This window comes from Gobio gobio (genome assembly GCF_949357685.1).
Source record: "Gobio gobio genome assembly, chromosome: 13".
Taxonomy (NCBI): Eukaryota; Metazoa; Chordata; class Actinopteri; order Cypriniformes; family Gobionidae; genus Gobio; species Gobio gobio.
Genome location: NC_137106.1, coordinates 25,647,205 through 25,674,092, shown reverse-complemented (window position 1 = coordinate 25,674,092; position 26,888 = coordinate 25,647,205). Strand labels below are relative to the sequence as shown.

The 26,888-nt window shown below is 38.4% G+C and overlaps 1 protein-coding gene across 4 annotated transcripts; it reads left to right on the top strand.

Moving 5' to 3' along the window:
* Positions 1-5,805: 5,805 nt before the first annotated feature.
* b3gnt2b (UDP-GlcNAc:betaGal beta-1,3-N-acetylglucosaminyltransferase 2b) lies at positions 5,806-23,483 on the top strand. 4 transcript variants are annotated; one of them, XM_079833011.1, is made up of 4 exons: positions 5,837-5,896; positions 17,314-17,431; positions 17,566-17,696; positions 19,785-23,483. In XM_079833011.1, the coding sequence occupies exon 4, from the start codon at positions 19,803-19,805 to the stop codon at positions 20,994-20,996; it is 1,194 nt and encodes a 397-aa protein (XP_079689137.1). In that variant the 5' UTR covers positions 5,837-5,896; positions 17,314-17,431; positions 17,566-17,696; positions 19,785-19,802; the 3' UTR covers positions 20,997-23,483. The 4 variants fall into 4 exon arrangements, with proteins under 4 accessions (XP_079689139.1, XP_079689137.1, XP_079689140.1 ...); XM_079833014.1 differs by having other exon boundaries at positions 5,843-6,059; XM_079833013.1 differs by lacking the exon at positions 17,314-17,431 and having other exon boundaries at positions 5,806-5,896.
* Positions 23,484-26,888: the final 3,405 nt, after the last annotated feature.

Here is a 26,888-nt window from a genome sequence, read left to right as displayed (position 1 = left end):
TACAGAGCAGACTCCTCAGACCAATGTTCAAACTTAAAAGATTGACCTTGGTCTGGTGATAGCCAGACAACCTCTTGAGGCCAGGGGAGTGAGGTTTACTCGCACAGCTCTTATTAGCTGGCCTCCATTACACACCTAGACACATAACATTTACCAAAAACAGCATACTGTTAAAATCCGCCGTGTGCATTGCTCCAGGAAACGGTTTCTTTGATTAGCCTCCTAGAATATGTTTGATATACAGAAGGTTCAGTGTTGACAGAGAACAGTAGAGGCTTGACATTTTACTTATTTGACACACTGCTTTAATATTTTCTTTTATAATATGTTGTCATAATATCATGTTAGTTTCAAATCAACAGGATGAAAGATCAAAAGGATTCACAATGCCGATCCTCCCTTACGAAAAAAAATGTATTCAAGTGTGCTATTGGTATACTTCATTTTAACTAAAAATAAAAGTCTACTTTTATGTACTTCTCATGTCATTCCAAACACGTAAGAAAGACCTTTGTTCATCTTCGGAACATTAAGATATTTTTGATGACAGCAATTTATTTACCACTTTATCATATTTACCAGGGGTGCCAAAAATTCTGACCACGATTGTTTATGCATACTGTATATAAAAGACTAGAGTCTGTGCAGCTGACTTCCTTCCATTGAACACAAAATAAGATATCCTGAAGAATGTGTTTCTGTCCTTATATGAAGGTCAAAACAAAATTGGAACCCATTGACTTTCATTGTATGGTTAAAAAATGTACTGAGCTGAAATGCGAAAGAACTGGCAGGCTGCTATTTCTTTTCCCAAAGAAGTTTAATAAATTGCGACGTAAAAATGCATATACAAATTCTGCCCTCTGTAGGAGTTTATTATATTTCTTTATATTTTCCCTTGTTCAATTAAATTTGTATATATATATACATTGAATACTCTTTGTTTGTGTGTGTGTGTGTGTGTGTGTGTGTGTGTGTGTGTGTGTGTGTGTGTGTGTGTGTGTGTGTGTGTGTGTGTGTGTGTGTGTGTGTGTGTGTGTGTGTGTGTGTGTGTGTGTGTGTGTGTGTGTGTGTGTGTGTGTGAGTGTGTGTGTGTGTGTGTGTGTGTGTGTGTGTGCGCAGGGCCTAAAACTAACGTTTTGCCACACCTGTCAATAGCTGTTGACTTAAAGGTGCAGTGTGTAATACTTATGAGGATCTATTGACAGAAATGCAATATAATATAAATAACTATGTTTTCAGTGGTGTATAAAGACCTTACATAATAAACCGTTATGTTTTTATTACCTCAGAATGAGCCATTTCTATCTACACACACCGCGGGTCCCCTTACAGTAAAGTCCCCATTGTGCGCCTCCATATTTCTACAGTAGCCCAAAACGGACAAACTGCTCTATAGAGTGCTAGCTACTCTCAACTGTCTCAGATGACGACATCTTTGTCCTGTGTCGGCCACCGTAGTATCTCTATGTGCTCCGAAAGGGAAGGGGTGAGCGGTGGGCGGTTGCAATTCATAAAAACAGGCAGTTATGACATCAACATTTTAGATACCAGTGAAAATTCAGTTTTCAGCTACAGAAATTTAAGAGAAAGTAATTAAATGTAAAATAACACTGAATAGTCTCTGCTCTATAAATTAAAGATTAATCCTATTAAAGTTACAAAAGTTATTCAATAAAATGCAGTGAGTGATTTTTCTTTGTCTTTTGTTGTTTGATTAACATTAAGGACACAGATGGCACCAAGTATAGGCCTATAGGCTGCTGTCACTTCTAGCTATTGCCTTGCTAGAATTCATTCAAATACTACCGACCAATTGGTGATTGACACCATTTCATATATTTGTGTGTGTGTGTGTGTGTGTGTGTGTGTTATCTTTTGATCGAGCACCTGCTTAAGTGATGTTTGGATGTGCGCATGCTACTTGAAGTGACACATTTTTCAAAATATTTTCTGTTCCACTGAAAAAAAAGGCCGGATGAATTTTCATTTTTGAGTGAACTATCCCTTTAACTGTCTTGTAAATGGTACATCTTCAACGGGGAAAAAAACAACTTGTTTAGTGCAGAAATAGCCTATTTTCCTAATAGCCTTAATTTGGAAACAGGCTCTGAGAACAAACTCAATGAGATTTTGAGGGTACAAATAGCAAGGCTTGAACATCCTCCCTGACTCTCTCTAAGTAATCTCATCACACTAACAGAGCTCTCTTGACATCTTTCTTTCATCACTCGCTAATGACCCATTCAGTTCCTCTTATCTGCCCTTTTAACTTTGTATTATTATCTATGGTTGTAATTATCTCTCTGTTGTTGGTGGCCAGTGTGTGTGTGTGTGTGTGTGTGTGGGGGGGGGGGGGGCATCCTCTGAGACATCCTCTCAGATCTGAGCAAAATGTAAATGGAGGGCCTTTTGGTAGATCCGTGATGTGGATGTTTTTGAGTCTATGATCCCTGTCTGGCCCATGTGCATACCAAATGCTATAACTAGTTCATAGTTTGCATAACTATGGATCTAAGGTTGCTGCTGCATGGATGGCATGCAAACAAGCCAGAAATGATGCAACAGACATGACTGACAGATGTTAGGAGGCTTTATATATATCCAGAGTATGGAAGTATGTTTTTAAATAGGGTGGGGTTTTAACTTTTCACATTTGTATAAGTCTGGAACCACATTGAAGATCTGGTCCCGTATTCTTAAAACTTCTAAGAATCCTCTCAGAAAGCTCCCAATTTACTGAGCTTTTAGGAGTCTTAGCTAAAGGGCCCTTTCACACCTACCTTGTTTGGTCCGCATCAAACAGACGAAATTTTGTCCGATGAAAAGAGGTAGTCTCGGTCCAGATCAAACTGAACAAAGGTTCGGTTCGTTTCTAGTGTGAAAGCTTTTTCTGTATGGTTTGTACTGTTATTTTTTTATTTTTATTTTTTTTTTTATATTATTTCATCTAGGCTACATTGATTATGAAAAGTGAAAAGATGCGCAATATGTCAGAAGACAGAAGGTCACAATTTATTTTGAAAGAAATTTTGTATGATTTTGCTTAGAAAGCCTTTCTTTAATGTGAATTTCATTTTGTATAAATTGTATCTTAATTTTAATCAACGTTTAATCAGATAATTGCCTGGATTTAATAAATAAGAAGCAAATAGTCTATAGCAGACAATAATCGCGGGAGCGATCACATGCTTTGCACATGAAGCTGGAGCGCGTCTCAAATAAACCGAAACTCAGCAGCTACTAGCCTGAGACATGAGAAATATGTGTATATAAAACTTGAAATCTCCACTTTTAAACATAACGAAAAGAAAATTGTTAAGCAATGCGCACTGTTCAATAGTGGCAACAATATGCGTCCGTTCATTCACTCTTGTCAAAGACGCTGACGTCAGACGCACGTCAGTTTACAAACCAATCAGTGTCCAGATGCAGTCCACATAGATGATGACGAGTGGACAAAAGTGTGTCATGTAAAGTTCTTTAGTCCGCTCGCATAATTGCAATGTGAAACCAAACCAAAACTAACCGGATGTATAAAAATGTATCAAAACAGGAACTTCGGTTCGGACCTTGGTGCGGACTTTCAGGTGTGAAAACGCCCTAAGAGTGATTCAGGACCAATCTGAGAGCAACTCTTAGTGTGGAAAATACAAAAACATTTATCTTAGTGAGGAGGCGGGGCTGAACCCCGTTGCTATGTATGACACAGCCTTTTGAAGACTGTGATTGGTTGGTTGTCCAAGAAGGAAAAAAAGAGCGCTTTTAAGTATAGGGTCTATACAAACCTTAACTTTGAAATTACAGGCGTCATTTACTCTCTCTCTCTCTAAATGTCAAAATTTCTTCATCCGTACTCCACTTTTGGACCTTAAGACCTCTTTTAAGGGTTAAGATGCTTTCTGAATTACTTTCTTCTTTACTAGGATTGTTTTCTTTAATTCTAATGGAAATGCCCACCTTTCTTAGAATTTTCTTAATATTTTGTCACTAGGAGCTACTCTTTGCATTAAGATTTTTCATGAATATGGGCTCTAAGATTTAAAAGGTTTAGGATTTTGATTTCATTAAATAAATCTGTAAATCAAATAAAATTGATCTTGTGACTCTTACTGAACAGATGGTCAAATATTCTTGATCCACTGATCACAAGATGTTCTTTGGATCATCTCAAATCAAGCTTGAGAATATGATAAAAAAAAATTCATGAAACTCGATACGATTTTTTAATGTTTTTGAAAGAAGTATCTTATGCACAGCACCAATGCTGCATTTATTTCACCAAAAACACAGTAAAACAACAATATTGTGAAATAATGATGCATTTAAAAAAATAACTGTTTTCTATTTTAATATATTGTAAAATGTAGTTTATTCCTGTGATGGCGAAGCTGAATTTTCAGCAGCCATTGCTAGTCTTCAGTGTCATGTGATGATCCTTCAGAAATGCTGCTTTAAAAAAAAGACTTTATTTAGAAAGATATTATTTTCACCAATGACATTTTTAATCAGGATTCTTTGATGAATTGAAAGTTAAACAGAGCATTCATTTTAAAATAGAAATATTTTGTAACATTATAAATGCATCATTGCTGAATAAAAGGGTTCTTACTAGTTGTACTGACCCCAAAGTTTTGAACAGTAGTGCATTTTGTAATAGAAAAAATAGCCGTAAATAAAATGTAAGCATTTGCTCTATAGTCGTATCAGAGTGTTTTCATTCAATTGATGTGGAAAAAATGTATAGATCTGGTTTGCTGTCCATAAAGAAAGGTATTGCTTTCAAGACTCAGTTTGCTGGAGGGGAAACAAGTTAGGGTGGTGCAGGAATGTCACAAGAATTATCGGATAGAATGAGGTAAGGGCTGTTTATACTTCCTCAGTGTTGTGATTGGTGGATTCATATGAACATGCTCCTCCTGAAACCTCTGAGGATTCTCAAAGCTTACTGAAGTCACAGACAAAGCCCCACCTGCCTGTTCTGATGACAACTAAACAGAGCACAACCGATCAGAACGCATGATCTCCCTCAGCTCACGCCCTTCTCTAACATTCCCAATAAGACATTTTAATTGATATAGCCTACTTAGGAATACTTGTTAACTTTAATATAAAGCAATAGACGAGAAAGAATAAACATGGACAGATACGTTTGTGTGAAGAAGACAGTAGGCGGCAGGAACAACTTTGTCATGTGGTGTGCAATGGAAACTGGGATTCGTTCAAAAAAAAACATGACTTATTTCTCCCGTGACGGACCACAGAGTCATGGGCACAGGGAATCCATCAGAGCCCTGTGAATTTCAACACATCCCTGGTGGAAAAACGGGTTAGCTGATCTTATCTGGGCTTCCATCCTGGTCGGGGTAGTTAAATGGGTTTTGGGGTGGTGGCGAAAAACAACAACAACTGAATTAAAATCTCATTACTTTGAACTCCGTTGGAAAATCCCGTTTGTTTTGCTGGTCCTTTAAAATTGGCCAGATTAGCCTTACTGCTGATGATCCAAGATGGTCTACCAGAAACGTTTTGTCTAGCTAGACACCTGCAAGTTCCAAAACACGACTTCTATTTGACTACCTTCTATACATTATTCGCCCGAATTTAACCCTAATCTTTAACCTCCTCAACCCAAAATACATCAACCAGTTGTGCTTCAAGAAACAAAGTCTTTCCAGGTAAAGCACACACTAGGTAATCAGTTTTCATTCCAGAATGTTGATGAACAGAGCTCTGTAAACAAAGTGAATGTATGGTAAATAGTGCGGTAAACAGAGAGTGATCAGGGTTTTTACCCCGCCCTGTGCTTTTTTACAATGAAATGGGAGGAGTGGGTGCACTCAGATCTGGAGACAGGCACGATGTGAACACGTTCTCTCACAGCTGGAGCTGAAAGGTAATGATGACTTTTACAAAGATGAAGGCAAAAGTGTTGCCTTAGTACAGGTCGGTTCCGGTCGGTGTCCGCCGAGGTTTAAAAGTAGGCTGTCTGTCTGAGCGTACGTTCCGGTTATAACTTTCATGTCGTAGGAGCGCGAGACGGGGATCTCCGCGTGCGGGTGAGTTTTGACGTTAGCAGGTCTGCTAAAACAGTCCGCATTCGCTCCTTTTTTATTTGCTCTACAACTTTGTTCAAATAAAGGCGTAGACGGTTTCACTTTACAAATACTGTTTCTGAGAAAGTTAAAAGTGTCTGTGGGTTTCCTTTCCGCGTGTTCCGTAAAGTTATCTTGGTTGTTGTTCGGCGTCACCTGGGTGAGAGTTACAGACGCAGTTTTGTATACAAGTTAGTAGTAAAGAAAAAAAAAAACACTGAAAACTGCTTCAGGAAAAGCAAGCATCTTGTAAGCTGGTTCAGGGAAATAATTACTCCAAACATTCTAAATTTAGTCGTTTGCCGTGGAAACTATTTATGTTAATGCTTACGCATACATGTAACGTTACAGATCTTTGTTAGATTTAGATTGTATTCACTCAAATTAGGTTTGATAGTAGAGTTCATAATAATGGCTATCATTTGTTCCCTGTTCCATTTTATATTAATTGGGATTTGCACGAATCCTTGTTAGGTTTTAGCCACTTGTGATCTTTGTCATCAGGTTGTGACCTGCCTAATCGTGTCTGTACATGGGATGAATTTACTTTCACAGTCGGTATATGGTATAACGCTTGGTTAGCGAAGTACAGCTCATTAGACTCATGGTATGAACAGGAGCATTCTTCTTCCCGTTTAACTTCATAACAATCTCCATAGTTTTTTCCCAAATACCTTTCAAAGTTCCATGGTATGTTCCTTGTTTGCATGTAGTTTGCTTTGAGACTCCTGTATATCATCTGGTAGAATCAAAGTATCAGTTAATAATTTAGGGAAACACTTTTCGCCTGCTCCATTAAATGACCTCTAAACTTGTTCAGTTTTTGTTCTTCCCCTCTATAAATCCAGCCATAACAAGAATGATTGTTGCTTCTTTTTTCTCTAAAGGCTTTATTTGTTGTTACAGTTGTCAATAAGTTTTTTTTTTAATGACATTAAGTGTTTGCTTTCATCAGTAATGCTTTTTTTTAAAAAAAAAACTAAATATATTCAGATTATGGCCTGAAGAGGCAAAAAAAGTCAAAGATTAAATCAGTGGCCACTTTCAGGAAAATGTATTTTTAGACCTGTTTGATTCTGAATGACCTTTCACAGAGGAGAAAAAAGGTAATCCTACTCATTTTACTCCTACATCCTACTTAGAGTACTAGGAAGTGAAAGCAGTGAGTGATCTATCATAAAAACGATGAGTGCATGTCTTATGTTTTTCTATTGTATGATTGTTATGGTGGCATTTTGAGTGGTACTTTGCGGTCTGCCATTGGCATTGAGTGAGCATCATACCAGAAAACTCCCTAAATCATTTGCATATTTACTCATAATCAGGGGCGTCAATTGTTATGGCATGGTGTGGCGGCTGCCATAAACTGCCTGGTCAGTTCAATGCAAAGTAATATATTTATTGCATGAATAAAGGCACAATATGTAATTTTTGTCACTAGAGGTTGCTTATTCAAAACAAAGGCGTAGCTTGGCGACTCCTTGATATCGTGATAGTTGTTGTCTTTGCCTCTACAGCCGGTGGGAAAGAGTCTGACACGACTCTCTTAAAGATTAAAGAATCTATTAAAGATTAATTAATGTTACGATGGTGTCAGAGTAGGCCTGAAAGCCATTGATGCGTAACGAGGCAGCTGGAGTGAATACTAATGAGAGACAAGCGTTACACTGCTTGAGAGCAGTGGAGCTTTTATTATGCCGCAGACGATCGCTTTCGCTTCTTCTGGTCGTGTGTATACGTTCACATCGGAAGCGTGTCTGCCGACCCTGTCACGGTGCGTGTCCACTGTAGTGTTGTCAAAAGTACCGACCGCGATACCAATTCGGTACTGAAATTTTTCAAATGTGAGCGCTGTTGAGCTGGAATCGTAAACACCTCTGACTGGCCATTGTGCTCATGCGCTCAAATAACATAAAAAACATGCATATCTGTATGTCTGTGATTTGACTACAATGATCAACGCACAGGATCATTTGAAAGCACACAAAAGTGTTTTGAAAGTGGGAGCATTTGAAAGCACAAGCAGATGTCGACCAGTGGACCGGTATGCTGAGATGTGCCTGCATTCAAACCATAGATCTTGGCAGCGCGTCACTCCCAGATATGGGCAAAGAGGCGGGACGTGGGTGGAGCTGAGGTGACGCGATGACTAACAGACAGCAGATAAATGGCTATCCACCTGTCACTGAAAGTGGCCACGCCCTTAATTATGCAGAACTTTGAGGTGGGTGAATTTTTTTTTAGAACTCATTTGTTTACATTATATAAAGCCTTACAGTTGTCATGAAGGGCAAAATTAGCCGTATAGACCAAAACTACAATTTGTACCAGGCTGTAAACAAATTTTTTTTTTCTGCTGTAAAGTTGGGCATTTTAACATGGGGCTCAATGAGATTCTGCTCCCTTCTGGAGCCTGTCCCTAACGGACAGTTGATGAATTGCAGTTTAAGTCACTTCCGTATTGGCTTCAAGAGAAAATGCGGGAGGTTGCCGCTTGATTCAAACGCTCCCGTGTGTATCTGTGTAAGTGCTCTGTGAAAAGCGTCATTGATGTATATTTATAATGTGTTTTTGAAGCGCTGGTCATTGTAGCCAATCACAGACATATTTCGTGAGCGCAATGGCCAGTCAGAGGTGTTTACGATTCTGCCCAACAGTGCTCAAAGCGTCACATTTGTAAAATGTTAGTACCGAATTGGTATCGCGGTCGGTACTTTTGACAACACTAGTCCACTGGCGCGGAACAGAGTGAATGTTTTGAGCGGTGCGGAACAGAAATGCTCGCTTTGCTCTGCTTGCTTCAGCCAGTGGACACCTGTCCTTCATTAACATGGGCAGCGGCAAAACACGCACCGTTCATGCTCCGCTGACGCTTGCGATGTAAAACAAGCAGAATCATGGTCATTTAGGAATAAGATCATGTTAAGTTAGTTAAAATTGCTTATTTCTCTGGATTTATACAAGTCAACAATATATAACATATGTTCTATCTTATCTTATGTTATCTATCTTATCTATATATAAATAAATAAACGTGTGTGTATATGTATGTGTGTGTAATAGTCTAATAGTTCCCACTCATAAGCCCCTTTCACACAGAGATTCCGGAAAATACACTGATAATGTGTCCTGGGATCATTTGATTTTGGTTCATTCACACTACCAGTGTTTTTCTGGAATCTCTGCGTGTGTTCACGCACATCCCGTAAAGACGTTTGACGTCAGGATGTGACAAGTAGTGACGAACACAAACTTTCTTTTTTGTTAATGTGCAACATGAACGTTGATTTGCATTTAAAACCTCCGGTCAAAGAGTCGCACGTTATTGTGACGACACCATCACTACGACACACCCTTTACGGCATTGGTCCTGCCTTTTGTTCGCACAGGGTGCACATCGGTAGCCTGGTTTTACCAGACTCTCGTACATTTCATTTGTACATAGAGTCTGGCCACTCTCCATTGACAAGCGTTTACTTCTTTGAAGGCGGGTCCTCTGTTGAAGTTTAAAACTATTGGATCTGCCTAACCAATCACTAACGTTTGGTCGTGACGTATGTCACGCGCCGTTCGCCTTTGATTCTCACATTAACGGAGCACATCACCTCAGTGTCAGTGATAAAACCTTGTGCATTCGGATTGTTATTTATTCACGTTGGAGAGGAGAGTTTTGTGATCAGAACGCGCTGCTCTCGTGGTGCATATCTCGTGCAATCATAACATGACTGTATGCTGTCAATAAAATGTCATATGCTTGGTATGATAAGAATAAATGCTGCCGTGAATAACAGCCCAATTCAAATGTTTACGTACTTTTCTTTTTATTTTGAGCGGTGATGAAATATTTTGCTCTTGTAAACACTTGCCAGTATTTAAAGAAATACAAGTCTAGAAATGCAAATTACAGCTCACGCAACAGCACAGTGCTCTGAAGGGGTCTATAAAGGATATAAACAGTGAGTTTTGAAGTGATATATTCTTGAAAACTCCGAGATGTGGATTCGGACAGCAATTACATTACCACACGACCTTGGTGTTTGTCAAAAACAGTCGATAATTCAGCCTGGGTTTTTCTCGCGGGTGGTGGGAGACTGACGGCTTCAGCAACTCCTTCACCACTAACGGAGCGAGCTGAAAAATACTTTTCCCGGACCACAGCATCAGCAGTACAGCAGTGATTGTTCTTGCTCCGTGTAACGGGAGTTCGTTTGTTCAGGGAAGAAGGAGGCGGGAACCGGCGAACGTTTAGCAACTTTTAATCAAATAATAAACACAAAATGAAAGTAAAAGCGGCAGCCCCTCTAGGACGACTGACGCACACAAACATAACAAAACACAACTTAAAATCCAGGCCTGGTCCTCTCTCGTCCTTCACCGGTGTCGCTCGTCCTTATATGCCTCCGTGCTCCCTCATGAGAGGACTCGAGACCGGTGAGTCTCATTCTCAATCACGCACACCGGTGTCGCTCGCTCGTCCACCTCGCCACACTCCGGTTTTAACTTCTGGACCTTCGTCAGCGCTGCCACACACTCGCATCTTTCACCGCCACCATTACTGAACTACAACTCAAACTAGCGCACGACATCAACGTCATCGCTCTCAGCCACTCCCTCTGTTCGCTGATTGGACCGGTAAAAAATTGTTTGGGGGAAAACCTAAGCATACACCGCAGTCCCAGACGTAGTACTGAAGGAAAATGAAAATTGAGCGGAAGTACGTAGGAGGGCGGAGCCAAGCTAGCATATCGGGACTGATCCCAGCAATGTTACTAGGTCCCTATCCCAGGATCGATCCTGGGATCAATCCAGGGACGTGTTTGCGTTCACACAGAAGGCACTCGAGCAATTTTCTGGGATCAGCGCTTTCTGTGTGAAAGGGGCTATGTAGTATGTGCTTGTTTTGTAGTCACAGGAGCCCTAGCAAGAGATTCTTAACTGACATTTAGACAACAAGCAACCTTGAATTGCATGACACATCCACATTAATGGTAACCATTTACAGCCTGTCCCTCTAAGTGATTTTTAACTGTGGGGTCAGAATGAGGTTCATTCCTGTCTAGTTTTCACTATAGTGTGTAGAATGTTAGCTTCATTACAGAGAGATTGCATGCTCTTAGGGAATGTTATCTTTCATGCGTGCCTAAGTTTAGCACAACACTCATACTAGGCCTTTTAGTCTGTGGCAGTGCATTTGGACTCTATTGTTTTAGTTTTTAAGACTGAAATGGTTTCTTGGTTTGATTTCCTTTAGTATATTGAATGTTGCTTAATGTTGTTTTTAATGCCATCCATCTTTATGACTTCAAAAACAAGTAATGAAGTATTACTTCCAAGAGCACACATTTCTCTTTTTGTGCTTCTGAAGTCATTGTGAAGACCAGGTAGTGCTCAGTGTGTGAGTGGGGTTTTTGACTGACTAGGGGGAACTTGGATTTTTACTCATTATAGAGTTCCATAATGACTCAATGAATGCCCTTCAAGGTTAACAGTCTCATTCTACCCTTTTTTTAAATTCAAGCATTTTCTAAGTAACCTACAGGATGTGTTCAAGGTGTGGCTTATCTTATGAGAAAGCATGTTTTCCTGCAGGGTTATCAGTTTCATGAGGACTGTTGGTGGGGGACCCTCCCTGATATGTGGCAGTGTTCCTCGGAAGTTTTTTTTTTTTTTTTTTTTTTTAAAGCTCCTTCATACTCTTTCATGTACTTTTGTTTTGTTCGCTTGTGTTCCATTTAGCTGCCACATGGGATATACTCCACCCGATTCCTGACAATTAGTTTCAGTGATAGAGAAATCATCCTCTTCCAGGAAATTTGCTCTGAAGAGACTTCAGATATAATAGACTGTTAAAGGGGAGATGATTTTTGTTTCATGTTGCCAATTGTATGTGAAATATTAGCCCAAGTCATTTTTATTCCAATTTCTTCCTTCATATACTGTACACTTTTATTCAAAAGTTTGCAGTCAGTGTTTTTTTTTTTTTTTTTTTTTGAATGAATGAATGAATGATTTTATTTAGCAAGGATGCATTAAATTGATTTAAAGTGGCTATAAAGATAAAGACTGTTATTTAGACATTCTATTAGTCAAAGAATTAAATATGTATCACCGTTTACACAACTATTATGGCTGCTGAAAATTCAGCTGTGCCATCACAGGAATAAATTACTTTTTAAAATGTATTAAGTTGTTTCAAATTGTAAAAAATTCAGAATATTGCTGTTTTTACTGTGTTTAATTGAATAAACCCAGCCTAGGTAAACAAAAGAGATTCAAAACAAACTTTCAAAAACATAAAAAAATAATAATGATAATCTTCCAACCCCTAAACGCCAACTTCTGTTCTGAATAGTAGAGCAGGTCTTAAGTTTGGGACATTCTCGGTGTTGAGTAAAGTTTAGTCATTTGGACCCATGGGGCCTATACCATGAAGCCGGTTTAGCTGTTTAACCAGATATGTTTAAGCTTAGATTGTGCCAATCCTGGGTTTTAGGTACCATTTAAAGTGGTTTGGCTTGTAGCAGTCTTCATCTCCATAGAAACTTGCACTCCATGGCTAACCTGCTCCAGGGCAGGTTATGTTCTGAATAAGACATCTCAAACTGAAATTGGACCAATCAGCTGTGAGCAAAGTGACACGCGTCTAATGCAATAAAGTCACTCCCTCTGTTTCTACTCCAAATTAAAGGTCACTACATATCAAATGGTTTTTAAAGACTAAAGTGTCTGGCTTTTAACAATGCTTATTTATAATAATAATAATAATAATTTTGAATGATTTAGATATAATTTGTCATTATTATACCCATAATAAATTACACATGTATAATTTTAGTTAATCAATCATTAATAGGCACTTAGTTAAAAAGTAATATAAATAGCCTATATACAGGTGAGGTTATACAAATAAGCTTTAAAATAAATAAATAAATCTATACAAATTACTACATGTGAGCCTAAATGCTTTCATAGACAGCTCTTTTCTAGTTCCTGTGTAAATTTGTTTAAATTCCTAGTGTTTTTCAATCATGTAATATTCTGCAGAAGATGGAAGTGAATCTCAGTTTCACTGATCCACAGTATGTGATTGGCTGTTCACTACTGATGTCACAGCTAAACTCCTAAACTCAGGATCAAAGCCTGAGTTGACAGCGAAAGCTGATGATCAGCATCGTGGGACCAACAAAGCCTGAATAGATTGGTTTTGTTTTGTCAACTCGAAACTAATCCTGTAACCCTGAGTTTGTTAAACTACGATCATGGTACAGGCCCCTGGTTTATGTCATTTTATTTTGTTTTCTGTCCATTTTTTTTAGAGTTGATGTGTTTGTGATCATGTATTGAGGGTGTTTGATCTCTATACACAGACGAGTTTGCTACCTTCATTTGAGGGACGCTTTCTTAATATTGATTTAAAGGTGCACTATGTGAATTTTAGCGGCATCTTGAATTGCAACCGTTCACCCCCCCCCCCCCCCTTTCGAGGCACATAGAGAAGCTACGGTGGCCAACACAGGACAAAGATGTCGTCATCTGAGACCGCGGAGAGTAGCTAACACTCTGTAGAGCATTTTTGTCCATTTTGGGCTACTGTAGAAACATGGCGGCGCAAAATGGTGACTTCACTGTAAGTTGACCCGCGGCGTATGTAGGCTGTCACTTTTTATTCGATATTCGAATATGCATTCGAACATGAAGTGAAATATCCGTAAACGAACTATAAATAAACTATTCGGTTTTTAAAGTGCCGTGCAGAGTCCCGCACGGGTGCGGGTACCCGCAAATATTGCTGAAACTCGTAGATATTCGAATACATTGCTTGATATTTGATATCCGTTCGAATGAGATTTTTCTCAAAAATGACAGCCCTAGTATGTAGATAGAAATGGCTCATTCTGAGGTAATAAAAACGGTTTATTATGTAAGGTCTGTATACAGTACTGAAAACAGTTATTATATTGCATTTCTATCAAAAGATCCTCATAAATACTACACACTGCACCTTTAATCCACAAAAATTTGTAAATGTATGGTCACCGTGCAGCATGCACCTGATAGTTCATCACAGAGTGACCGGTTTGCTTTTTGTTTGGCCCAAAACATATTTATTCATTTGACATTATTCTCTTAAAATGGCAGTGGCCTGGAAGTCACAAACACCGAGATTATCGTCAGTGAGTGGATGAGAAGTAGACAATGATTTTAACTAGAACTGGAGCTAAATATAGTTTGCTCTGTTCTCATTCATGCACATCACATCTTGGTCCTGCTTCACGGTTTCTTCATCTTTGACATTTGTAAACTAGTACAGCGGTTCTCAACAGGTGGTTCCCAGGCCTGATCTTAAATTATTATAGGCAGTAGTAAAAATGGCAAAATAAATGGACATTTCAGGTGTTAAAAGGGTTGATGAGCACAAAATTGGTTGTGTATCCACTCAAACTCTGTCATTTTTCTACACTTCCTTGGTTAGAATTTTTTTACAAATTAGTCAGATGGCAATATGGACAGGTTGTGTGACATTCCTTCATCTTCAAAAGCCTTTAACCAAATATCCACGGTTATAGAAAATATGACCCATACTTTATATATAAGTGCTGTCAAAATTATTACATTAACACATGTGATTTTAATATTTGTAGTTTAATGCGTTGAATATACATTATATGATCACGCTCCTATTCATGCAAGTGCTTTTAAACCATTTAATCGCAACAAGACAAAAGAGAATGCACTGTCTGTGAGTGTGTGTGTGTGTGTGTGTGTGTGTGTGTGAGTGTGTGTGTGTGTGTGTGTGTGTGTGTGTGTGTGTGAGTGTGTGAGTGTGTGAGTGTGTGAGTGTGTGAGTGTGTGAGTGTGTGAGTGTGTGAGTGTGTGAGTGTGTGAGTGTGTGAGTGTGTGAGTGTGTGAGTGTGTGAGTGTGTGAGTGTGTGAGTGTGTGAGTGTGTGAGTGTGTGAGTGTGTGAGTGTGTGAGTGTGTGTGAGTGTGTGTGTGTGAGTGTGTGTGTGTGAGTGTGTGTGTGTGTGTGTGTGTGAGTGTGTGTGAGTGTGTGTGAGTGTGTGAGTGTGTGAGTGTGTGAGTGTGTGAGTGTGTGAGTGTGTGAGTGTGTGAGTGTGTGAGTGTGTGAGTGTGTGAGTGTGTGAGTGTGTGAGTGTGTGACACACACGGCACAGAAAGACGCGCACCAGTATTGTACGCACAGACAGCGCACCAGAATTGAGTTCTCTTTCGTGCTTGAACAAACAATAACACAGAATTGTCAAAATGCTTTTGTCGAGTATTCTCATAAGAGCAGTCTTAAAGGAACTTAATGAGTTGTGAGAAAATGAGAAGCGCATGACAGTGCGTCATGTTCGGCAGCGGCAGATTTTAAAGTGACCGCAGCCTAATAAACCAGTTGCTGTGATGCCTGTCATTAATGTTAATCGAAGAACAAAGGTAACTGAGAAAATTCAAAAAAATTCAATTGAAAATTATTCAATAATATTCAATATTCAATTCAATAGGTCTAACAGGTAGGAAGGCCCCATGTAAATGTCATTTATTATAATGGGTTTATGTAAAGATTGTTTTTAGTTCACTTATTTTTAAAGCCTAATAAATGTTGAAATTAATAGCTTTTAATTATACTTATTATACTTACTTATTATTATTTTTTTTTAAATGTAAACATTGAGACTTTTTTTTGCACCCTCAGATTTCAGATTTTCAAATAGTTGTCTCGGCCCTAACAAACCATACATTGTGTGCGTGCGTGTGTGTCATCATCGGCCACTGAAAGACATTTACTAACCAAAATTTCCAATTTTCCTTTTTAGCCTGTCATGTTTATTATTTTGCATACTGCTGACTTTATGATTCTAAGGACTTAGTTTTGTTTACTTTCGTACGGTACACACCTTTGGGGTTGTGTTAGGTGACTACTACTTTTGATGGGATTTCAGTGACAAAAAAAAAAGTGCATTTAATACCCTAAAATAATATTTTCTCTTTTTATTTGGAACTTGCAAAAGCATCATTACAGAAATAGCTTCATGTCTTGATTTGAAAGCTTTATAATGGTCTAAAAAAAAAAACGATAAGTAACGTAAAGATAAATGCACACCTGTAGCCGCACATCAATTCTGAATGCATTAAGTCGTGATGCTGCTTGGCAACTGTAATCAACTCAACTCTGCTTTGCATTGTGTCAAACAGAATAACGACAGGTTCTTTCTTGTTTTGACTTGTTCATGACATGTCCCGCTCGGTTATTTCTCAATACATTAACATTCTTCACCTTTTCTCACATGTACATTTTTTTTTCTATAGCTGTCCTGCATGCTGATACCTGTGCAAAAATAGATATAACATCAGTTGCATCGTCAGAATGCAAAACATTCACCAAAATTACGTACTGGAGCATAACAATACTCTTAATGCCAAATGCATATAGAGCAGTATTGCAAAATACCTGTCACCCCATGTTGTATAGTCCTATTGCCATTGACTAGTTGCTATGGTTTCTGGCGTGTGGATTTTGTGCACAGTTGCTCAAGTGCCTTTACTAACCAACCACTATTAGTTTTACAAATCAGGAAAACTTTTTACAACTATAGATGCATTGTCTGTTCATTTTTACAATCCAGCTGGAGTTAGACAGTTTGTAAAGGGCTTGTGAAAAAACCTGTCTGAGTGTTAGACACCGAGAGATTCAGTTAATTGTTTACACCGCACTGTTTTTATATATATATATAGATATATAGATGGATAGAGATAGAGATAGAGATAAATGCACAGCCTTATTGCATAATAGAATTCAGATAAAAAAAACACTATACAACTTCTTGTTAAAAGATGCCCTGCAGGTCAATACTTTTGAGGGCACTGACTTGTGCAAGACCTGCAATCCAGGCATTCATTACATTCTCCTACTTAGTGCACTTACGGTCAGAGAGAAGCTATAAGCTGTGAGGGTTCCCAGGAGGTGAAGTCTCTTATTAATAATTAACACTACATTTGCGCACAGCCTTATTGCATACTCGAATTCAGAATGTTGTAGTCAATGTATGCTTTTTCCTCTGATCTTTTTAGTTTTTCTATGTATGCACTATGAATTTTTTTTTTAATTGGTTTGCATGATAAAATAAATAACCTGTAGCTGTAGTGTGCCAAATAATTTAAAGTTTAGTGTTTTGTTCTTCCCTCATATTTAAATAATTTGTGTTTTGCTTGTAGCTTGCTGTACCTTTTGTGAAAAGGAGCACACACGCCTGACTCTTCAGTCCCTCAAAGAGGAAACTGATATTTTCTCTTTTCCGATCAATTCAAGCAAGGCCAACTAATACTTGCCCAGGTCAGACCACCTGGACTAATCATGTGTGAACAGACTCTGTTTACTCTTGCTGTTTCAGGCTCTGATGTTCACTCAAATCTACCATGTAACCATTATTACAGCAGCAAAACATGTCTGTTCTTCTTTCTCACCAGATATGGATTTCCTTGCCACATCATCCTTGTTTCTGTGATTCGCTCTGCTAGTTTGTCAGGATGGGCTAAAAACAATTGCTAGCAGTTGAGCACCGTACACCTGGACCCTCCACAGTGTCACCTGTGCACGGGTAAACATGCGATTTTTCATTTGAGAAACAACAATTTTGATTGTATCAATTGTTGTCTTATTGACTGATTTGGGTGATGTCGTCATCTTTATCCACTCGTCCACTGCTGATACTTTGAGAGCAAGGTGACTGATGTTGATATTTATATAATAGAATACAGTATAATGACAAGTATATTAAATTGACATTGAAGTTTTATTGTATACAATATTTAATCATAATTCACTTAAAGAAACAAGTATTTACTTTTTTTAAATTCAGAAATATGAAACCAAGTCGAAACATACAGATAGTGTTGTTTCTCTCAAAACAAAAAAAATGAAGGGCTCTCTATCACCGACTGGCACATATGTTGTCTTTAAATTTCCACTGATCCCAGAGGCCAGCTGGCCCATGAGGCCACTCTAAAATTAGTCCTTTATCCCGTGGGTGTAAAACTAGACTACCTCTGCACTCGGATACAGGGCTGTTCCATAGGTGATACTGGGCTTATACTGGTATCCCTTAGAGAGTTATGGTGTGGGGTGTACAAAGAATGAGAATAGACTGAAAGGAAAGTGGGCTAAGGTAGAGCAGGAAGTGAGGAAGAGAATGGGAATGTAAGCTAAACTGAAGAATGGGGAGTTGAATAAATGAGAGAAGCCATGGGCAACAGAGCAGAGGGGTTGCTGGGAGACCAAAGCAACGAAACAAGAGAAAACGTGAGGAGTTGGTGAAAGAAGCAGGTGGATCCCAGGTGGATGGGAAAGGGGCATGTTAAAAATAAATGGAGAAGGATTGAGAATTTAACCTTTAGTAAGTGTGAATTGTCAGCTTTTTTTGTTTTTGGAGTTTTAAATGTCTAAAGGGAAAGTTACTCCAAGGCATCCCAAATAAAGTGCACGTTATATGAGAGTTAACAAACTCGTTTATAAAGAGGTTCACTTAGTTTAATTTTAGCTTGGTGGTCTAAAGTTTAAAATGGCCAGGCTTGAAACTGGGTCAAGTCCTTAAAGTAACTGATATCTTTGTGTCTACTGCTAGTTTGTCTTCTCAACTTATGAAGTCATCTATGGTTGACATTTATTAGCTCATTCATAACCTACGCACACACATACGCACACACGCACACACACACACACACACACACTCAAACTCTGAAGCAATGAACTTAACTCACAAGCTAACTCTGACTTTTTGCGTCACACTCTTCTGTGGCATGTGGTTAGAATTAGAATACTGTTGAAGGTGTGAAAGAGAATCTATCCTAGGAAATGGCAACTGAAAGAGTCATTTAGTGATGCATATTCAGAATGTTGTTTTATGCAATAAATTGAATTGTAAAAGATTTTTACAAAAAAAAATTCTAGACAGTTAAACCAAAAATTATATTGGTGTCTGAATAATTTTTTATATATTTGTTTTACTAGTGGGTGCAGGACACTATAGTTAATTTATTTAAGTGAGGATGGCAAAATAAAGTAAACTGTGACATATTACACCCAAAAAAATTTCATACAGTGGACTACCAGTAAAATGGATAAATTTGGGACCAAAATTGCTAATGTGACCTTTTACACCACAGACTGAACAAAATGAAGCATTACTTGGTTATTGGTTGACCTAAATTGGTATTATCTAATTGTGTCCTTTAACAGCTCACAGCTGATTGGTTGATTGTAAACATTATATACCTTTCTATCAAAGTTAGTTATCTGACATTATCAAGATGAATTTGTTCTGACACAAGTTTAACTCTTGAGTTCTTATCATTTTATTACCTGTTTCTAAACTATAGCGAATAAACTGAGAATGTGAGAATGTTGAAGGTGTCTGAATAAATTAGTTTGACTGCATTTCACAATAAATATTATTGGTCATTGTTTAGCCATAGTAAGGTCCAGTCGTAATGTAATTCTAATGATTCTTTTTACTTCCAAAGAAAGTTTCCCTTACAATCGATTCTAATGTATCAATGCTGAATAAATATATATATATATATATTAATAGAATATATACAGTCAGTATCACTACAAATGGGAAGTTTATTATTATTATTTATTTTTAGTCTGATCTGTCTTTTTTCTCTCTTTTGTCTCTGCTCTTCAGGCGGTCAGGTTTGACACCATGCAGGTACCTCGGAGGAAGGTGAAGGTCATGTTAATGATGACAATGGTGTTTATCTTCATAGTGGTGGAGGTCTCCCGCAATGCTGGGAAGGGTGACGGCAACAAAAATAAGCATCTGGTTCCCTCAAAGCGTTTCTGGGCAAAGGATCTTCCAAGTAGCGCCTACTGGAATCGCCAGCAGCAACAGCTGAACTACATCAACAACCCCAACCTAGAAAAGCTCAACTTCACCATTGATAAACTTCCAGACTGGCTAAACGACACGGTCAGTCTGGATTCCTGTGACCCAGACTTCAGGGTGACCACCCAAGTCAAGGATTTCAACTCCTTACCGGATCGTTTCAAGGACTTCCTGCTTTATATGCGATGCAGGTCCTATCCCATCGTGGTAGACCAGCCAAACATATGCAAAGACCAACCGTTCCTCCTCCTAGCTATTAAATCTTTAGTCCCGCACTTTGATCGACGTCAAGCTATCCGCGAGTCATGGGGCAAAGCTGGTCGCCTTGCAAACAGGACGGTCATTACGGTGTTTCTTCTTGGAAATGCAGCCATGGAAGACTACTTCCCTGATCTCTCAAAGATGCTCCAACATGAGAGCTCAATGCACAGAGATATTCTTCAGTGGGACTTTAGGGACACCTTCTTCAACCTCACCATCAAGGAGGTGCTTTTCCTGGAATGGCTGAGCACACGCTGTTCTGGTGCCAGTTACATCTTCAAGGGGGATGATGATGTTTTTGTTAACACCATCCGCATTATAGACTTCCTTAGCAGTCTTTCTCATGCCAAAGCCAAGGAACTGTTCGTAGGGGATGTGATTACTAATGCTGGTCCACACCGGGACAAAAAGGTCAAGTATTTTATCCCGGAGAGCGTGTTCTTTGGAACGTACCCTGCGTATGCAGGCGGGGGCGGTTATTTGTTCTCGGGACAGCTGGCCCAGAAACTTCATAACATCTCTAGGTCGGTGCCCCTCTACCCCATTGATGATGTCTACACAGGTATGTGCCTTAGGAAGCTGGGTCTTGCTCCGGAGAAGCACAAAGGCTTCAGGACTTTTGATATCGAAGAGAAATATCGCAATAACGCCTGTGCCTATAACAGCCTGATGCTGGTCCATCCCAGAAGTCCTCAAAATATGATCAAAATCTGGGCCTGGTTGAATGATCCAGCTTTGAACTGTCAGTGAACTGCTGCTCTAGGGTTTGGCTGCTTTAAAGTGACAGTTCACCCAAAAATTTCAATTGTCATTTACTCACTTTCATGATGTTCCAAACCTATAAGACAGAATATCTTTTGCGTTCTGCAGAATAGTTTAGAACAGAATAGAACAGTTTGGAACGACATGAAGAGGAGTAAATTATCACAGAATTGTCATTCGGTGAATTATCGCTTTAATTTTTTTACCGTTGTTCTATTGTGATTTTATTATTAGCGTCTTTATGTACTGAATTTTGTCAAAGGGCAGGAGCAATGATGAGCTCTCTAGATTTCAAATTTATCCCATTCAAAAGTGGCTCTGAATTGCTACCAATATAGTATTGCAATGGCTTGACTTTGTGTCAAATTCTGTTGATAATGTTACAAGTATTTATACTCTGCCCTCTGGTTGTGAGGTCACCGGTGCTGAGGATTGTGGGAAATGTAGTTCAGCTGGTCTGGATATGGAACACAATACACGGCTCACCTGAGCATAACTATCTGGCGGTCAATTTATGCGTTTTGATTTTTTTTTTTTTTTCCTATAGGAGAATTTTTGTATTATGCTAAAGTGAACGGACGCATTCAAGCGATCATACATTTTAACAAACTTTTTTTAAAGCATCTATGCAGCCATGACATCATCTCTCCATACTGTCCGTACTTGCCGCTTTAGTTTTCTGCAATGTGAATGAAAATATCGCCTTCCGGTTTTGCACAGAAACAGCCTGAAAATTGAGACACGTGTGCGTGTTTAGATTTACGAAGATTTGGCTCATTTTAGAGCCCTGGTTTTAGGGACAACCATTTAACTGAATATAGGTTGCCTGCTAAAAACCTGTACATATGCGTGACATTTGACTTAATGTACTGCTGTCTCTCTTCCTTCTAGATTGATTTGTATGCAGAAGCAGACAATTAACTACAAGTCATAGGCTTATTTTTTTTGTATAAACAATATTATTGTATATTCAAGGCTGGGCCATTTCGTCAAAGAAATGTGTAAAATGTACAAAATCATTCACTCTTTAAAGTGTGTTTGCCTCTTTGATCTGATTCAAAGTCTTCTCAGGATGTTCTCAGAGTTTTGGTCAAAAATCATGCTTGTGTAAAAAGCAAGAATATGAATGTACAGAGCGAATGAAAGGCAAAGGGTTTCATCTTCCGTTTAAAATCAAGGCACCCCACAATTTACCTTCTTGACTACATGAATGAAACTTTGCAGCCAATTTTCCAGCCCCAGATTAAGCCTGTTGCTGTTGTGTTCGTTGTCTGTTGTTATATCTTTCCCTTCCATAAAGAGGACAGGAAACGGTCTCAGCTGGATGATTTAATTACTGAATTTGTCCCCAACTATGTTACAGTGACCCCTGCTGGTCTGCTTTTCTTTCTTTCTTTTTTTTTTTAAATAAACACTGGCCTTTTTTTTTTTTTTTCTAACCTGCCTTCATCTTAATGGAATTTTTAAAACATTCATTTGGCCTGCCAGTCAACTAGTAGTAGTTGAAAAATAAATTGGGCTGTTCAATCAATTTTTATTTTTTGAGACGTAGGCCTAGACTTATGGGTGTGCCGACTGTGTCCGGTCTATAAATATGATCTGTTAGTCTTCAGTTTGCCTCACTGGTTGTTTGCTGAGGAGTTAAATCAAACTAGTGTCATATTTGTTGTATTTAATATTAAGATGTCCACCCAGCTTTGAGGAATGAGGGGCATAAGGTGGTGTGTTTTTATGTCGTCTCTCTGCTGATAACAAGGCAAGCACACCGTTTAAAGTGTTTACATGTGTTTATGAACAGTACAAAAAGCTTGTATTTACTATTTTATTGGTCACAAACGTAGATTATACAAGTTTTATACACTGGAATTTACTGTACTCTTGTGAGACTCTACAGTCTGTTGTTGTGTGATGGATGTTTTTTGTATCTGTGCATAACATTGCAGAATGAACTCCTGTTCTTGCCTTATGCTGTTTGTGCACAAGATCTTTTGGTTTATTTTGGTAATGCCTTTATGATAATTGGGTCTTTTGTAAATATGTAAATAATAGGATATTCAAATGTTAAAGTAAAAGGATGTGTTGGGTTAAGTGTGCCTTTAGTTGTGAATGTCTATTTATCTTGGTATGTGTATACAGGCTCAAGAGTGATCATGATAAACGAAAACATTTTGTCTTTTCTTTTTTTTTATACGATTCATGTTCATTTATTCAGTCGTGTCTATATGGAATTTCTGAAACTCTAATGGCATTCAGGTATTTCACTTCACAGAAATCCTTTTTATTAGAACAGTCAAACTACTTTTTGCCATATTTATACGCTGATTTATTTTCTATTATTATTTGTTTGTATATCGCTTGTATGACACTTCTTACCAAAAACGCATTGTCAACCACGCAAACATACCAAAATGTGCCTGTTAATATTTCTGATCTATTATCTGTCTTTTACTCTAATAAATGGAATAATTATAAGAGTTTTGGACCTCTGTCGTTCTTGTCCATTCCATTCCTGAGGTGCTATTTCAGAGGGTTTTTTCTTCACTGGTATTAAATTAGCTCCTTATTAAAATTTGATAAGACTTATGCATTTATTTATTGTGTGTGTGTGCGTGCGTTTTAAACCAGCAGAGGGCATCTTGGTTCTTTGTGTCTTCTGCACAGAATGGAGTGACAAACATTATCCACTGCAGGAGAGCTGTGGCACACTGATGCTACAAGTCTTTTTTTTTTTTTTAAAGCTGAATGTCAACCTCTCTGATTTACTTGGGTACTTTGTCATGATCCGTTCTGTGAAACTATCTTGTTCCAACGTGCAGTGTAATTTTTCCTCCAACTTTGACATTTAATTATAACAGTCCTCACAAATCATCTGGAGCTCTGTAAGAGGGCTAGCTCACTACACTTAACGTGTCCTCTGTGCAAAAAGCACAATCTTATTCACACTTCCTGCTTTTGTCTCAGTACTTGATTCGTGTCACTTACTACCTGCTGAGAAATAAAATGCAGTTACATGCACTTTCATGTTGGTCGCTTGGAAAGGAAGGTGTCTGCTAAAAAATAAAAAGTCAGCTTGGATGTAAATGTAACTAATCAAGAAATAACATGGATTTGGATGCTTTTTCCAAATGTCAAGATTTTGTTTATTTATATTTTAAAACGTGTAACGTCCATCTCGGCTTCAGTTATTAAAGGAAAACCACCATTTGTGGGGCGGTCATGGCCTAATGGTTAGAGAGTCGGACTTGTAACCCAAAGCTTGTCGGTTCGAGCCCCTTGAGCAAGGCACCGAACCCCCAACTGCTTCCCCACTGTGTGTGTGTGTGTGTGTGTGTGTGTGTGTGCGCGCGCGCACATGGATGTGTTAAATGCAAAGCACAAATTCCAAGTATGGGTCACCATACTTGGCCACACTTCACTTAACTAAAGGAAAAGAGAAACAAAAATGAATATATAATTTTTTTCAATTCAGTTTGTTTATTTATTTTCATGATTGTGTATGAATGTCTCTTACGCTCACCAAGGCTGCATTTATTTACTGTAAAATACAGTAATATTGTGGAATATTATAATAGTTGAACTGTTTTCAATTGAAATGTTTTAAAATATTTATTCCTGTGGTAGCCATTACCCCGGTCTTCAGTGTCACATGATCCTTCAGAAAACATGTTGATTTGGTGCTCAAGAAACATCGTCATTATCAATGTTGAAAACAGTTGTGCTGCTTAATATATTTTTGTGGAAACTGATTTCAAAAGACGTTCAAAAGAACAGCTTTTATTTGAACTAGAAATCAATGTAATATTCTTTACTGTCACTTTTGATCAATGTAATGTGTCCTTGCTAAATAAGTGTATTAATTTATTTATTTTTTAAAAATCTTGCTAACCCCATACTTTTGAACAGTACTGTATTTTAATATATTGTTTTTATATTAGGCTATCAATTTGAATGAAAGTGTGTTGTATTAAATAGACTGACAAATACATTTGAAAGTGGAATTTTGCTGCATTTTAATGTTAAGGTTTCTAAATGAATAATGGAGACATTTGAATTTGAACATCACTTGTGGAGGGACGTTTTGAAATGAGAAATCTGTGTTTGTGTGTGTTTCGTATATAAAAAAAACGCAGTGCCTTGTCCCTGAAGACACGGAGCAAGACTGTGAGAGGATGGGTGAGGAGTTGCTATAGAGACTTTCGCTCTAGGGATGAAGAGATGCTATTCTGTAGGATTAGAATCAGGAGTGGATGAGTGTGAATGTGTTAGTGAGAGGTTTTGAATGGCGTCCGAGTGATTGTCTAATCAGACGTGTGTGTGTGTGTGTGTGTGTGTGTGTGTGTGTGTGTGTGTGTGTGTGTGTGTGTGTGTGTGTGTGTGTGTGTGTGTGTGTGTGTGTGTGTGTGTGTTTGCGTGTAATGCTGTTCAACTTTGATCAAGACAGTGGAGTAACAAACATGAGTGTGTTTTACAATCCCAATTGAGTGAAACCAGTGTTTGTGCAGGCTATTGCGTTTGTTCAACTGAAAACATAAGCAGATCAAGAACGATGAGGTGTCTGAGCAAGTAGGAAATATAACATCATCACCTTTACTTTCCCCCTCCTCCAAACACACAGAGCAAGCATTTGCGGCCATGTATGGATATGAGAGAGCCGAAATGAGACACAAAAAGTAACTGAGAAATAGTTGATAGGGAAGCATGTGCTGATTTCTGTTCAGCTTGGCGGTGGTGAATGCAGCTCTGCCAAGTCGCTCTCTTATAAGCAGCCAGCATCATCTCCTCATGTTTTCCTTTTGCTCCCTGCTTCCAAATTGTCTTATTTTGAATAATGTCTCTGTACGGCGAGTCAGACAGTAGTGGATTGTAAAAGAAAAACCGGGTCTGTATTTGATGTATGACTCTGTGCCCTGTTGCTCTGACAGGATTTGATGGAGAAGTCCTTTCATGCACATTTGTTTTTTCATGCACAAGCGTTTTTTCAAAAGTATCCACCCCCTTACATTTTTATTGGCACGCAATGCGACAACTTATTTCTTTGGCACTCATTGGATGCACTGGAATTTAGAACCTGTTTCTCTCTTCTGCTTGTGCATGCAATAAAACAGATAAGAAAGTTGTTCACCCATTTATTATGTGTATAAGTCTCACAGGTGGAGGAATGCAGAATGTCTCTCAGAACAAATGTTTGTGTTTAAATGCAGGGCAATGGAGTGAAGAAATCCTGCAAGGTCTAGAATTTTGTTTTTTTTAACAATGCCTTATTATGTGACTTTTTTTTTTAAATATTTAACTTTGTAACTAGAGTGATCGTGAAATATGGAGTAACTACTGCAGAGGAACATTTTAACCTTCTTGGATGACCTGTGAATTCTGATTTCCTAATAAGCCCTCAAATCCTTAAAGACTATGTGTGATAGAGAGAATTGGATCTCTGACAAAGAGAGAACACCACAGGGAGATATTCCGATCCTTTTTCTCTCTGTAAACACATATTTGTTTTTTCTGTCATGGTGGGGACTAGATGGTTTTTATTGGATACCCCTGAGTTTAAGCATCGCAGAAATGTCTCTGATTTGTTTTTGTTTTTTATTATTTCTATTCCATTAAGACAGTATTTGGTATAAGTGCACCAAATATGCTATTTTAAAGGTTCCTAATTATGTTTTGGAGGTCTCCTACAACAGGTTTACTTGCATCAAAGGTCACTTTCATTTCTCATAATATACATTGAACCACAATTATATACATCACACTTCTCATTGATTCTCAAACGACTTGTTAGTTGAATCAGTCTCTCTAAATCCCTCCTTTCCACAAGCTACTCTGCTCTGATGTGATTGGTCTACCGCTTACAGCGCAACGCATGTCGCAAGCTGAACG

Bases quoted from the DNA above. Each gene is read 5' to 3' on its own strand.
- b3gnt2b (XM_079833013.1), top strand. From the start codon at position 19,803: ATGCAGGTACCTCGGAGGAAGGTGAAGGTCATGTTAATGATGACAATG.